This window comes from Carcharhinus amblyrhynchos, chromosome 24, assembly GCF_965287045.1.
Source record: "Carcharhinus amblyrhynchos chromosome 24, sCarAmb.v2.hapA, whole genome shotgun sequence".
NCBI lineage: Eukaryota > Metazoa > Chordata > Chondrichthyes > Carcharhiniformes > Carcharhinidae > Carcharhinus > Carcharhinus amblyrhynchos.
The window spans coordinates 39979483-39994616 of NC_137347.1; the positions used below are offsets into that span (position 1 = coordinate 39979483).

The 15134-nt window shown below is 43.2% G+C and overlaps 1 protein-coding gene across 2 annotated transcripts; it reads right to left on the reverse strand.

Moving 5' to 3' along the window:
• Nucleotides 1-863: 863 nt before the first annotated feature.
• Nucleotides 864-14691, reverse strand: LOC145357797 (ras-related protein Rab-39B-like). 2 transcript variants are annotated; one of them, XM_080211306.1, is made up of 3 exons: nucleotides 14045-14691; nucleotides 8726-9033; nucleotides 864-1915 (listed from the first exon to the last, which is right to left on the reverse strand). In XM_080211306.1, the coding sequence occupies exons 2-3, from the start codon at nucleotides 8995-8997 to the stop codon at nucleotides 1519-1521; spliced, it is 669 nt and encodes a 222-aa protein (XP_080067432.1). In that variant the 5' UTR covers nucleotides 8998-9033; nucleotides 14045-14691; the 3' UTR covers nucleotides 864-1518. The 2 variants fall into 2 exon arrangements, with proteins under 2 accessions (XP_080067432.1, XP_080067431.1); XM_080211305.1 differs by lacking the exon at nucleotides 14045-14691 and having other exon boundaries at nucleotides 8726-9287.
• Nucleotides 14692-15134: the final 443 nt, after the last annotated feature.

Below are 15134 nucleotides of genomic sequence, written 5' to 3' on the forward strand. Positions count from 1 at the left end.
CTTCATAGAATCTGTAAAAAGAAACTTCTGTATTCAAAGTCAATTAAGATTATCATTTCATATCTTATCTCTGTGTGATAAAAAATCCAGTCCCCATTGTGTGTGTTTGCTAGTCTCAACCAGGAAGAAAGGTGATAGAAATCACATGGGATTTGGGGTGGGCTAGCTAGATTAGATACAGAACTGGCTTGGTTATAGAAGGCAGATAGTAGCGGTAGAAAAGTGTTTTTCAGAATGGAGATCTGTTGCTAGTGGTGTTCCGCAGTGGTGTCCCTTCACAGGGAAATTGGATAAATACTTAAAAAGGAAATCTTTGCAGGGCAACAGGGAAAGGGGTGATAGACGCGATAGCTCTTTCAGAGAGTGGCATAGGCAAGATGGGTTGAATGGCCTCATTCGGTGCTGCAATGTTCTTTGAGAGGGTAACAATAGGATAGAATTTTATAAGTTCCATCTAAATCTCTCACTTAATATCCCTTAGTCACTTACAAAAAAAAAAGAGGTCAGTTGGCTCGACGGCTGGTTTTCGTGATGCAGAGCGACGTCAATAGTCTGGGTTCAATTCCCGTACCAGCTGAGGTTATTGACGAAGATCCCACTTTGCCTCTCGCCTGAGGTGTGATGACCCTCAGGGTCATCACTACCTTAGAGGGGAAAGCAGCCTACAGTCATCTGGGACGACTTTACCCAATCACAGCAACAAATTAATTCAGACTAGACAGCCCGAGACTCACTCACAAATCCGAACAGATTCTCAAACTGAACCCATAATAATTAACCTAAAATGTCATTTTTAATTAATTTTAGCAGGCATTATTAAAGTAATTAAATACAATTTGATTTCAATTCTAATGCTTTAAACACCATCTAGTTTTCACATTTACATTCACATTTAAAGTTTTTGTTTGAGGTTTCATACAAATACTCACATTTATTTGTTAATAAGAATTCTTAAATATGAAGTTTGTAACTGCTTGGAAACTCCACTAATTTTCACATTTTAAAGAATCAGTGTTACAACTGAACATGTATAAAAACCTTAGATTTAGAAACTTGTTTTTCCTCATCCATCTTCCTGTACAAGTCTGAAACCTCTGGAAATGTATGTTCTCTGTGCTGGGACATCATGGTAGCCAGCTATAACTGCCTTATCACAAGTCTCCCATTATTAGTACAACATTTGCTGAACAGAGCATCAGTAATACCTTGGTACCATGGTTCCTTGTTGAAAAGTACATTTTTATATACACGGACAAGAAAAATATATACCTACCAAAGCAGCAATGACACAATTAGTTCATAGGAACATTGTCATTACTCATCAGTTAGTCATTGCTTACAAAGAGACAATGTCAAACTATCCTTAGCACACGTGCTTATGTCACAGGCTGCTAGAATGAATTGCCTTGTGTAGGCCAAGGATATTATTTCCCTGTCACAGAAGTACCTTTCAAACCCATTTACACTGGAGCCAATTTGTCAATCATAGAGTACATCCAACCCAATTGATATTATCAGTTAAATGGTCATTTTTTTCAATAAAACAGGGCCGTTAATTTCTGTTACGCCGTGAATCACTCCTTTCACTTCTGTGACCTTTGTTTTCACTGATTCAGCGATCGTCGAAGCCAGGGTAAGGAAAGCCTCATGTATGTTAGTGCCATCTTTGGCGGACGTCTCGATGTATGTCAGCCCCAAATCTGCGGCAACCTGTTCAGCCTCCTCTTGCGAGACTTGCCTTTCTGCTGACAGGTCACTCTTGTGGCCAACAAGAATGAAGATACACTCGCCTTGGTCAAGAGCAGGACCACTTTCATCCAGCCACTTTCTGAGGTAGTCAAGAGATTGGCGATTTGTTAAATCAAAAACCAGCAATCCACCAAGTAGAGTTTGGAGATGGGACTGTGTGATAGTCCTGAAAGGGAACCACAAATACCATCATAAGAATTAAGTCCTCCAGTCACGTGGCCAAGATGTACAGTGTAGATATTCCTGGTGCTACCACAAGCTAATAGATCACGCGTGCAGCAAATAGAATGAAATACATACACTCCTCTCTTCTACCAAGCCTACCAACAGACAATCCAATACAGGCAGAAGCATGTATCCCATTAATCTTTAGGATTTGAATATCTTTTAGACAAACACCTAGTTACCATAGAATCCCCACAATGCAGAAGGAAGCCATTCAGCCCATCATGTCTGCAATGACTCTAACTGAGCATCTTTACCCAGGCCCACCCCCCCACCCTATTCCTGTAACTCCACATATTTACTATGCTAATCACCCCAACTTACACATCTTGGGACATGGAGGAACAATTTAGCATGGACAATCCACCAAACCTGCACATCATTGGACTGTGGGAGGAAACCAGAGTACCCGGAGAAAACCCACACAGATATGGGAAGAACATGCAAACTCCAGAAAAACAGTGACCCAAGGCCGGAATTGAATCCAAGTCCCTGGCGCTGCAAGACTGCAGTTCTAACCACTGTGCCACCCTGACATCATGTGAAGAAGCCACGTCATTTGGAGAAAGTGAAACCCTCATATTTTAAGATTTGAAGTATTCATTTTTCACACATTACAACAGCACAGACTCAAGTGGAATACACAAAACTCAACTGATCTAGTAATGTCCTTTAGGAAGGAAACCTGCCCCAATCTGGTCTCTGTGCAATCCTAGAGCCACAGCAACATGTGACACCGAACTTGCCTCTGATAAGGCTGCACAAATTGCTGAAATTGTATCAAACAGCAAGATATCTAGTTACCTACACCACATCGACGGCAATATTTCACCACCACCTTCTCAAGGTGCAGTTACGAATATATAATAAATGCTGGCCTTGCTAGCAATATTTTTAAGGAGCATAGCGTATTATAGAACTGTCACCTCAGCTATAGGACAGTACTTCCAAACCCAAAGTAAGGAACAAATCAGAAGCAGATAAACAATGTAAAAAGTCAAAAGGCTTTACTTGCTAAGGTAACGCAAACTTCTTTTCCACAGATTACTATCATAGAAATAGAATCATAGAAACCCTACAGAGCAGAAAGAGGCCCATTTGGTCCATCGAGTCTGCACCGACCACAATCCCACCCATTCCCTACCCCCACATCCCTACATATTTACCCGCTAATCCCTCTAACCTACACATCTCAGAACACTAAGGGGCAATTTTAGCATGGCCAATCAACCGAACCTGCACATCTTTGGACTTTGGGAGGAAACTGGAGCACCTGGAGGAAACCCACGCAGACACGAGGAGAATGTGCAAACTGCACACAGACAGTGACCCGAGCCAGGAATCGAACCCAGATCCCTGGATCTGTGAAGCAGCAGTGCTAACCACTGTGCTACCGTGCTACCCCTTATTCAGACAGAAAGTACATTTCAACTCCAAATGAAAGATTTCCCCACCCACCCATTCTTAGTGGACCAATCTCCAATTACTTCCAAACTAACTGTCTGGATTTCAGCACACCTTTATCAGTCACACTCAAGAGTACACTGATTTTGCAAGACTGGCATTTCTGGAGAAGCTCACACACTTACATTTCACTTTCACAGTGCAGACAGAATGTGTGAAAAATATCTCTGCGTCAATGTGGTACCTTGAGGTTTAGTAAATAGAAAAAAAACAAAAAAAAAATCATATCTACACAATTTCCCTGTGTAGCATTGAGAGAAATTGTGTAGGATGATTCCTTTTGTTTCAAAACGTTGGCTCTATTCTCTCTCTACAGATGCTGTCAGACCTGCTGAGATTTTCCAGCATTTTCTGTTTTGTTACCAAAGATACACAGGTTAGATAGATTGGCCATGCAAAATTGCCCCTTAGTGTCCAAAGATGTGTAGGTTAGGTGGATTGGCCATGCTAAATTTCCCTTAGTGTCCAAAGATGTGTAAGTTAGGAGGATTGGTGGTGGTAAACGTGCAGGTTACAGGGATAGAGCAAAGGGGCAGGCCTGGACAAGATGCTCTTTCAGAGAGTTGGTGTAGACTTGATGAGCCGAATGGCCTTCTGCACTGCAGGATTCTATGGAAAGAATCTCATGAAGATCCACCCATCTCCATGGCAACATCAGACGCACAGTCCATTCCTAGGTAGAATAGCAAACTAACTGTCTTGCAATTTCAAAATTTTTCCTTAATTCAAAGAATCCTACACTGCAGAAGGAGGCCGTTCAGCCCATCAAGTCTGAACCAACCACAATACCACCTGGGCCCTATCCGTATAACCCCATGCATTTACCCTAGCTAGTCTCCCTGATACTAAGGGGCAATTTAACATGGCCAATCCATCAAACCTGCACACCTTTGGGCTGTGCGAGGAAACCTGAACACCCAGAAGAAACCCATGCAGACACGAGGAGAACATGCACACACAATGACCCAAGCTGGGAATCGAACCTGGGTCCCTGGCGCTATGAGGCAGCAGTGCTAACCACCGTGCCACCCTGTCATTCATCTGGGAAACCACATGAATAATTGCGGATATCATGACCCCAATTAATTATTTGGCTTAGTACATCCATCTGCTCATTACGAGCTTGACTTTCAACATGTTAACCTTTTACATCAATATGGCCCCAAGCGTAATAAACTCTAAACTTGTTTGAATTGCATTTACTTTTGGATTATTTTGTTTCTCTCATTTTCTACAGTTAAAATTTTATTCCTAAAACTAGAAGTTATCTCCTCAAATAATGAACGAGATATTGGCAAAAACAGGATAATTTCCTTCCGCTTCACAAAGCGAGGTAAGAAGTCTCACAACACTAGGCTAAAGTCCAACAGGTTTATTTGGCAGCACAAGCTTTCGGAGTGTGGAGATATCGGTCACAAAGAGAACAGAAGTATAATCCATTCCAACAGCACGTTTAATACAGTAAGAGATTCCAAGGTGCATCGTAGAATTTTTAAACAAAATTAAGACACTGAGCCACATATAAGCCAGAATTCTCTAGCCAGTCACACCAGAAAGATTCTCTGGTCCTGCTGCAGTGAATGGAGATTTGGCTAAGCACCAAATTCTCCATCCTTGCTTCCAGCAACAACGGGGTGTGAATTGTCAGGGAATTCAGGCCAAAGTGATATCAAAGCAGATGGCCACAAACTTGGTCAAAGTGGTAGGCTTGAAGAAGAGTCTTTCAGAGCAAGAAGAGGTTGAGGGGTTTAGGGAAGGATACTTGATTCTTGATTTGATTTAATATTGTCACATGTATTAAAATACTGTGAAAAGCATTGTTTGTTGTGGGCTACAGACAAAACATACTGTTCATAGAGAAGGAAATGAGAGACTGCAGAATGCAGTGTTACAGTCACAGCTAGGGTGTAGAGAAAGATCAACTTAATGCAAGGTAAGTTCATTCAAAAGTCTGACAGCAGCAGGGAAGAAGCTGTTCTTTAGTCGGTTGGTACATTACCTCAGACTTTTGTACCTTTTCCCCCAAAGGAAGAAGGTGGAACAGAGGATGGCCAGGGTGCAAGGGGTCCTTAATTATTCCGGCTGCTTTGCCGAGGCAGCAGGAAGTATAGAGAGAATCAATGGATGGGAGGCTGCTTTGCGTGACGGATTGGGCTACATTCGTGACATTTTGTAGTTCCTTGCTGTCTTCGGCAGAGCAGGAGCCCATACCAAGCTGTGATACAACCAGAAAGAATGCTTTCTATGGTGTATCTGTAAAAGTTGGTGAGAGTCGTAGCTGATATGCCAAATTTCCTTAGTCTTCTGAAAAAGTAGTGGTATTGGTGGGCTTTCTTAACTATAGTGTCAGCATTGGGGGGACTAGGACAGGTGATCTGGGCAGCTAAAAATTTGAAGCTCTTGACTCTTTCTACTTCGTCCTCATTTATGTAGACAGGGGCATGTTCTCCTTTACACTTCTTGAAGTCAATGACAATCTCCTTTGCTTTGTTGACATTGAGGAGTCTTGGGGTCATGGCAACTAATGGTGCAGTGATTAGAACTGTGGCCAGAATTGCAGATCTCGAGGGTTGTGGGGCTGGAGAGAGTTACAGTCTTAGGCTAGGTTGAAGCCATAGAGGGATTTGCAAAAAAAAGGTTGCAAAATATAAAATTGAGGTGTCACTCAACCCCTTAAACATAGGCGAGCAAACACAAAAGCGATGGCTAAACGGGGTGCAATATGGAAAGAACACAGGCTGCAGAGTTTTCCTATAGAGGACAGAACATGGAAGGCTATGCAGTTAGAATCTATAAGTAACAAAGGCATGGATAAGTTTCAGTAGCAGAGACGTGGAGACAGACAATGTTACCGAGATGGGACAAAAACAGAAAATGTTGGACAACCTCAACAGGTCTGACAGCATCTGTGGAGAGATAATAGAGCCAATGTTTCAAGTCAGGGAAGGGTCATCTAGATTCGAAACATTGGCTCCGTAAATCTATTTCAAATTCCAGGAAGAAATCCTAAAGAGCCTTTGAGATTGTTAAATGTCTGTTTGTCGGCGATTGCGTTTTGCTCGTGTTGTCTGACTGATATGTTATTCCTGAAGCTACAAAGAAAAACCACATCTTACAATGGAAAAGATTGTTTTTCTTCAGATAATTAATGCCGTATTTCGAAAGTTAGGTCAGGGAATCCCAAGATTAGTGCAGGGGGGATGTCGTCCCGAGCGAAAATCTTGCTGAATGACGGCAGCAAGTTAAACCTCAAATTCTTTTTCTCCCGTCTTAGACCAAAGTAAACAAAATGCTCATCCTACCCAGACTACCGCCACCCACCCCCGCCCCATTGCTGCCCCCAAGGGAAGACACACACCCAGTTCAAAACACAAAAACCAGATGCCAGTAAGTTTCTTTAGTCAGACAATCTACTGATATCCTTATCTCTTCCCCCTTTGTGGTAGTTAAATGAACCGGAAGTGCAAAGCTTATTAACAGCGTCCCTGAGTTAAAGACTCGAGATTCTCCAACAATGGAGAAACATCGGTCTAAACAATTGCTGAACAGATTGCAAAAGTTTGGAGGTCTTGGCTTTCGAAAAATCTGTTTCACAAAAACATTGCGTGAGATTTTGGCTGGAATTCTCCGCTCTCACACGTGGCAATCAGCCAAATCCCTGTTCACAGCAGCGGGACTGGACAATCCCAGCCACGGGCAGTATCAGAGAATCATAGAATCTTACAGTACAGAAGGAGGCTATTCGGCCCATCGAGTCTGCACCAACCACAATCCCACCCAGGCCCTATCCCCATAACCCCATGCATTTACCCTAAGCAGTCCCCCGATATTAAAGGGCAATTTTAGCATGGCCAATCCACCAAACGGACACATCTTTGGAGTATGGGAGAAAACTCGAGCACCTGGAGGAAACCCACGCAGACACGGGGAGAATGTGCAAACTCCACACAGACACTGACCCAAGCCGGGAGTTGAACCTGGGTTCAAAGAACAAAGAAGAAAAAGAACAAAAACAGCCCGGGAAACAGGCCCTTCGGCCCAACGAGCCCACGCCACCATTTTAACATTCCTGGCGCTGTGAGGTAGCAGTGCCTACCACTGTGCCACCGTGCCAAACCGGCCCCTTAACTCACTCAAAACACAGACATAGAGAGAGTTAAAATCCATCCTGTGGAGTCTTGTATCATTTCAAATTTTAAAACTGTGGCATCAGGTAGCTGACGTTTTCTCTGTTGACCCGTAGGAAGAGGGTGATTGAAAGAAAACACTCAGAAAAGCTTCAGGCAGAACTAATGTGTATAATATAAACATGATGTGGAGATGCCGGCATTGGACTGGGGTAAACACAGTAAGAAGTCTCACAACACCACGTTAAAGTCCACAGGTTAAAGTCCTGTCTATGACTGAAGGGGCAGCTCGCCAAAAGCTAGTGGCTTGTGCTACCAAATAAACCTGTTGGACTTTAACCTGGTGTTGTGAGACTTGATGTGGAGATGCCGGCGCTGGACTGGGGTAAACACAGTACGAAGTCTGGCAACACCAGGTTTAAGTCCAACAGGTTTATTTGATAGTAAACTCACAAGCTTTCGAGGTTAAATTCTTCGTCAGGTGAATGGAGAGCTCTGTCCTCAGACAGAGTGTTGTGAGACTTTTAACTGTAATACAAACATGAGTGAGCGGAGTCTGGTACAGCGCCAGCATTATGAAGCGTCAGTTTTCTAACACATCAAGCGTCACTCGATTGATTAATGTCAAGTTAGCAATTTGGAAAACAAAAGTCTTCATTCAGATTTTGATTAACATGTAGATTTCAACTGCAGTGACATAATTAAGTTAAGATTATTCAGGGATATGAGATTAGCATGAAATAAAACTGGTTCAACTGACTTAAATTCCTGATTTTACCATTTTAACAACAAGGTGAATAAGATTGGAAGATACAAGTATCATCCCCAAAAACATTTAAGAATAATTTTAGAGCGGCACGGTGAAACAGTGGTTAGCGTTGCTGCCTCACAGAGCCAGGGACCCAGGTTCGCTTCCCGGCTTGGGTCACTGTCTGTGTGCAGTTTACACGTTCTCCCCGTGTCTGTGTGGGGTTTCCCGTTTCCTCCCACAGTCTGAAAGATGTGCTGGTTGGGCACAGTGACCCGAATAGGCACCGGAGTGTGGCGACTAGGTGAATTTCACAGTAACTTCATTGCAGTGTTAATGTAAACCTTACTTGTAACTAATAAATAAAGTATTTTTAAAAATTTACACCTTTTAATAAAACTACAGTACTAACCTATGTTCTTTTTCCCCTGCTGTATCCCAGACTTGGAGTTTCACCCTTACTGTCGGTGTGGTTTCCAGGATGTGAATGTAATAATCCACGCCAATGGTTTTGTGGAGGTCTTCTCGAAACGTTCCTTCAGTTAACCGCAACACAATGGATGTTTTGCCCACAGTCGAATCGCCCACTAAAATAACACGAAATTGCCAAAAGAAATTTCTCGGTCTCCTCCGCCTGACTTGATGGTCTGATACTCCGGGTTGAATCGACCATCTCTGACCCATGGCTTGTTAACTCAGGCTCGTGCTTTTTCAGGAATGCTGAAATCAGTAAAACCAGTTCCAAGAATGCTGACTGAATCAATACCCTTCCCCCGTTAGTCCCTTCCCTTAATAGGTTCAACAGATTGGCTGCTGATGCAATTACCCAATAACTTGCTGCAGCCTCAGCCTTAACCCCCCAATCATTGCACAGAAGGGGCTGACCACTTTGCATCAAAACAGAGAGGGTGATTGGCCTGAAAAGGAATGTGTAGTGAATTTTGGGAGCTATAAGCAGAGATTGTCTGTTAAAACACAGGTTATGATATGGGCGATAACCTCTTTAAAAGTCAAATCTGTGTTACCATTCCAAATTTTGCCAAGGAGCTAATAATAGACTGCTAAGAAGATACAATTAGTGATATGATTGTCATCAGCTATTGTCATTTGAGGGACATGTGTACTCTGATTCATTGACGTCACAGAAGCAATTATTCACGGGGAGGGACCCAAAGGAGAAGGGAAGAGGAGGTTGAGGACAGCACCAAAGTTAAAGAGAGCACATTAAACAGTAAAGGCAGTGTCAGTAACCCTAGCACTAGATCAGGGAAAAGCAAGACTGGGAGCAAGGGAAGTCCAGATTAAACTGCATTTATTTCAACGCAAGAGACCTGACAGGCAAGACAGATGAATTCAGGGCATGGATGGGTACATGGGACTGGGATATTATAGCAATTACTGAAACATGGCTAAGGGAGGGATAGGACAGGCAGCTCAATGTACAGGTGCTGTAGGAAAGATAAAACAATAGGTAAGAGAGGAGGGGGAGTTGCACTTTTGATTAGGGGAAACATCACAGCAGTACTGAGAGGTGATAAATCCAAGGGTTCAGCCACTGAGTCTATATGGGTAGAACTGAGAAATAAGAAGGGGGAAATCACTTTGATAGGATTGCACTATTGGCCCCCAAATAGTCAGCGGGAAATTGAGGAGCAAATATATAAGGAGATTACAGAAAGCTCCAAGAAAAATAGGGTGGGAATAGTAGGGGATTTTAACTTTCCCAACATTGACAGGGACAGGATAGTGTCAGAGGGAGAAAAATTTGTTGAGCGTATTCAAAAGGAATTTCTCGTTCACTATATGGAGACGGGGTAAAACTTGACCTCTTAGGAAATAAGGAAGGGCAGGTGACAGAAGTGTTATTGAGGGATTACTTTGGGACCAGTGACCATAATTCCATGAGTTTTGAGATAGCTATGGAGAATGAAAGCTCTGGCCCAAAGGTTAAAATTTTAAACTGGGGCAAGGCCTATGTTGATGGTATCAGGCAGGTATCAGACGTTAATTGAGGGAGTCTATGGGAAGGCAAAGGAACTTCTGGTAATGGGAGGCTTTCAAAAGTGTGTTAACCAGTGTTCAGCGTAAGCGCACATTCCTCTTAGAGTGAAGGGCAAGGTTGGTAGTAGTAGTCCCTGGATGACTCGGGATATTCAGGGCCTCGTCAAGAAGAAGGAGGCATTTGACATGCAAAGGCAGCTGGGATCAAGTGAATCCCTTGAAGACTACAGGGGGTGTAGGAGTAGAGTTAAGAGAGAAATCAGGAGGACAAAAAGGGGGCACAAGATTGTTTTGGCAGATAAAGCAAAAGAGAATCCAAAGAACTTCTACAAATAAAGACCTAAAGAGTAACTAGGGAGAGAGTAGGGCCCCTTCTGGATCAACAAGGTCATCTATGTGCAGATCCACAAGAGATGGGTGAGATCCTAAATGAATATTTCTCATCAGTATTTACTGTTGAGAAAAGCATGGATGTTAGGCAACTTGGGGAAATAAATAGTAATGTTCTGAGGAGTGTACACATAACAGAGAAGGAGGTACTGGAAGTATTAAAGCTCTTCCAGGTACATAAATCCCTAGGACTTGATGAAATGTACCCCGCGACACTGTGGGAGGAAATTGTGGGTTCCCTAGCAGAGATATTTAAATCATCGACAGTCACAGGTGAGGTGCCTGGAGATTGGAGGATGGCAAAGGTTGTGCCTTTGTTTAAAAAGGGCTGTTGGCAAAAGCCTGGGAACTACAGGCTGGCGAGTCTCACATCTGTGGTGGGTAAGTTGTTGGAAAATATTTTGAAAGGCAGGATCTGCAGGCATTTAGAGATGCGTGAACTGATTAGGGACAGTCAGCATGGCTTTGTGAATGGAAAATCATGTCTCACAAATTTGATTGAGTTTTCTGAAGGGATAACAAAGAAAGTAGATGAGGGCAATGTAGTTGATGTTGTCTACATGGACTTTAGCAAGGTCTTTGACAAGGTACTGCATGGTAGATTGTTGCATAAGGTTAAATCTCATGGGATCCAAGGTGAGGTAGCCAAATGGATACAAAATTGGCTGGATGACAGAAGCCAGAGGGTGGTTCTAGAGGGTTGTTTTTCAAACTGGAGGCTTGTGACCAGCAGTGTGCCTCAGGGATCTGTGCTGGGTCCACTATTATTTGTCACTTATACTAATGATTTGGATGAGAATATAGGAGACATGGTTAGTAAGTTTGCAGGTGACACCAAGAGTGGTGGTATAGTGGACTGTGAAGAAGGTTATCTGGGATTGCAATGGGATCTTGATCAATTGGGCCAGTGGGCTGACAAATGACAGATGGAGTTTAATTTAGATAAACATGAGCTGATGCATTTTGGTAGATTGAACCTGGGCAGGACTTATTCAGTTGGGGAAAGTTACAGAACAAAGAGATCCAGGGGTTACATGTTCATATCTCCTTGAAAGTGAAGCCACAGGTGGACAGAGTGGTGAAGAAGGCATTCGGCATGCTTGGTTTCATTGGTCAGAACATTGAATACAGGAGTTGGGATGTTTTGTTGAAATTGTACAAGACATTGGTGGGGCCACACTTGGAATACAATGTACAGTTCTGGTTATCCTATTATGAAAAGGGTATTATTAAACTAGAAACATTGCAGAAAACATTTACTAGGATGCTACCAGGACTTGATGGTTTGAGTTATGAGAAGAGGCTGGATAGACTGGGACTTTTTTCTCTGGATTATAGGAGGCTGAGGGGTGATCTTATAGATGTCTGTTAAATAATGAGGTGGCATAGATCAGCTAGATAGTCAATATATTTTCCCAAAGATAGGGGAGCCTAAAACTGGAGGGCATAGGTTTAAGGTGAGAGGGGAGAGATACAAAAGTGTCCAGAGGGGCAATTATTTCACACAGAGGGTGGTGAGTGTCTGGAACAAGCTGCCAGAGGTAGTGGTAGAGACAGGTATAATTTTGCCTTTTAAAAAACATTTAGACAGTTACGTGAGTACAGTGGGTATACAGGGATATGTGCCCAATGCAGGCAATTGGGAATAGTTTAGGGATTTAAAAAGGGTGGCATAGACAAGTTGGGCTGAAGGGCCTGTTTCCATGCTGTAAACCGCTATGACTCTGTGACTTCTTGACTTTTATTGGGACATCTTATTTGGTGTTGAATTTTCTGAATTTGTGGAACCACAAGACTCAATATCAGGAATAAGATACAAAAGTCTGAGGTCGCGTACCAACTGACTCAAGAAGAGCTTCTTCCCTGCTGCCATCAGACATTTGAATGGAATTACCTTGCATTAAGTTGATCTTTCTCTACACCCTAGCTACGACTGTAATAATACATTCTGCACTCTCCTTTCCTTCTCTATGAACGGTATGTTTTATCTGTATAGCACGCAAGAAACAATACTTTTCACTGTATACTCATAGACGTGACAATAATAAATCAAATCAAAGACACATTAGCATGTAAACAAAAATCTGAAATCAGAACTGAAAATGTCGGCAACACCAAGAGTAGGTCAGTCAGTGTGAATGGGCTATCATAGAGTCATAGAATCCCTACAGTGCAGAGGAAGGCCATCCAGCCTGCACCAATGACAATCCCACCCAGGCCGTACTCCCTCCAATCCCATGTATTTACCTACTAACCGCCCTGACGCTAAGGAGCAATTTAGCATGGCCAATCAACCTAACCAGCACATCTTTGGGGTGTGGGAGAAAACAGGAACATCTGGATGAAACTCACGCAGACACAGGGGACATGCAAACTCCACACAAACAGTCTCCTGAGGCTGGAATCGAACATGAGTCCCTGGCGCTGTGAGGCAGCAGTGCTAATCACTGTGCCACCATGCCACTTAGTAAAACGTTTTAGACCTAAAAATTATCAAAGTGGCAGAACCAAACAAAGAGGAAGGAGGACAGTAAAAGAAGACATAAGAAAGTAGCAGCGTTCACAGAATCACAGAATACTACAGGCAAAAGAGGCCCTTCAGCCCATCGAGTCTGCACGGATGCATGAATGGCCCTGACCTGCCAATCTGATCCCACTTGCCAACACTTGGCCCACAGCCTTGAGTGTTATGGTGTGCCAAGTACACATCCCACCTCCTTCAGCCTTCCAGGCAGCGCATTCCAGCCCTTCACCACCCCCTGGGTAAAAAAGGGTCAAACCCCTCCTAAACCTCCCACCTCTCACTTTTAACTTGTGTCCCCTCGTAACTGACCCTTCAACTAAGGGGAACAGCTGCTCCCAATCCACCCTGTCCAAGCCCCTCATAATTTCAATCAGGTCACCCCTCAGTCTTCTCTGCTCCAGAGAAAACAACCCAAGCCTATCCAACCTCTCTTCATAACTGAAGTATTCCATCCTGGTGAACCTCCTCTGCACCCCCTCCAGCGCAGTCACATCCTTCCTGTAATGTGGCGACTAGCATTGTTTCAAAGAAGGCCAAGAGGAGATTAAATGGCAGAGAGAACATATCAGGTGTTGGGAAGAAGCATCAGAGAAACTGGAGAAAGAAAGATTATGTAAATATTTGAGGCAGTGTCAGAGGGACATCGAGAAAGGAGAAGCTGCCATAAGGGGATAGGCTCTAAAAATCTGAATGCAGGAAAAGGGATAAAAGGGGCCTGCTTCAAGATTCTTCTTCAATTAGCACCAGGGGTCCTTTTCTATCCACCCGAGATAGCAGACACGGCAAGACTTTAACACGTCATTTTAAAGACCTCACCTCTTTCACTGCAGTACTCCTTCAGTACTTCGCTAAGCTGCGCGTCCACATTGAGCTCAAACTTCTGGAGTGAGGTTTGATCTTCAGATTCTTCCGTGGGAGGGTTAACACTGAGCACATTGGAATCAGGTTCTCGGTCCAGCCAATACAGGTCACGTCAGGATCAAGCAGGGAGAATTGGTAGGAATAGCTTCGAAAAGAAGTGTCTGCTTCAGGAAATTAGCATTAAAAGAACAAAAATGAACTTGACCTTCGACAAAGTAGTTCTCAAGTTGTCGATCCAAAGCATTATATCCAGCAGCTCAGCCTGATGTGATCTGGAACCTTACTGAAGGAAACTTGGGATGTTTTAATTAAAAGACGCCAAATTTGTCAAAACGATGGAGCAAACATGAATCACGTATGGACATCTTGGCCTTTTAAATCAGACCTGTGTTTTTAAAAATGGATATTCAGGACAAAGATGGCTGGGAGTGTAAATTTTGAGAATCTAAAATTCAGTGACTGTCAGGGAACTTCCTGTGTAGGTGATACTAAAAGAGAGACAATGGAATAACAATCCCTTCATCTGGCAGGTATTTCAAAAGAAGAAGCAATGCAAAAATGGACTGTCATCTCCTGTGGAGATAATGGAAGCTGATTATCATCACAACAGGAATTATATCCTCTAAATTATGCCCCGGCCTGTTTTGTGGGTTTTCCCCTCCTGGGAATACACAAGGGACTGGGACAAAAAAGCCAGTGTGGACTAATATCAGAGTGAATGACACAAAAGCAAGAAAAGAAAACAGCAATGACCCCGCCCTGGTCATAAATATGTGTCTCATCCCCTCTGCCGATGCAAGCCAAGTCAGCAAGGCCACAGCTGAGAAGGAAACAGGGCAATCTCTGAGCTAAACTGCAGGACCCTGGAATTCCAAAACTAACTATTCAACTGCTAAAGTCTGCTCATCCAGAAACAGGAACTTCCAAAGGCCGCAATGTTTCACCGTCATAAAAGTCAAAGACTGATTTGTGTATAATAAAAGCAGCTGTTGGAATCTGAGACAAAATCAGAAAATGTTGGAAACTCTCAGCAAGTCTGACAGCA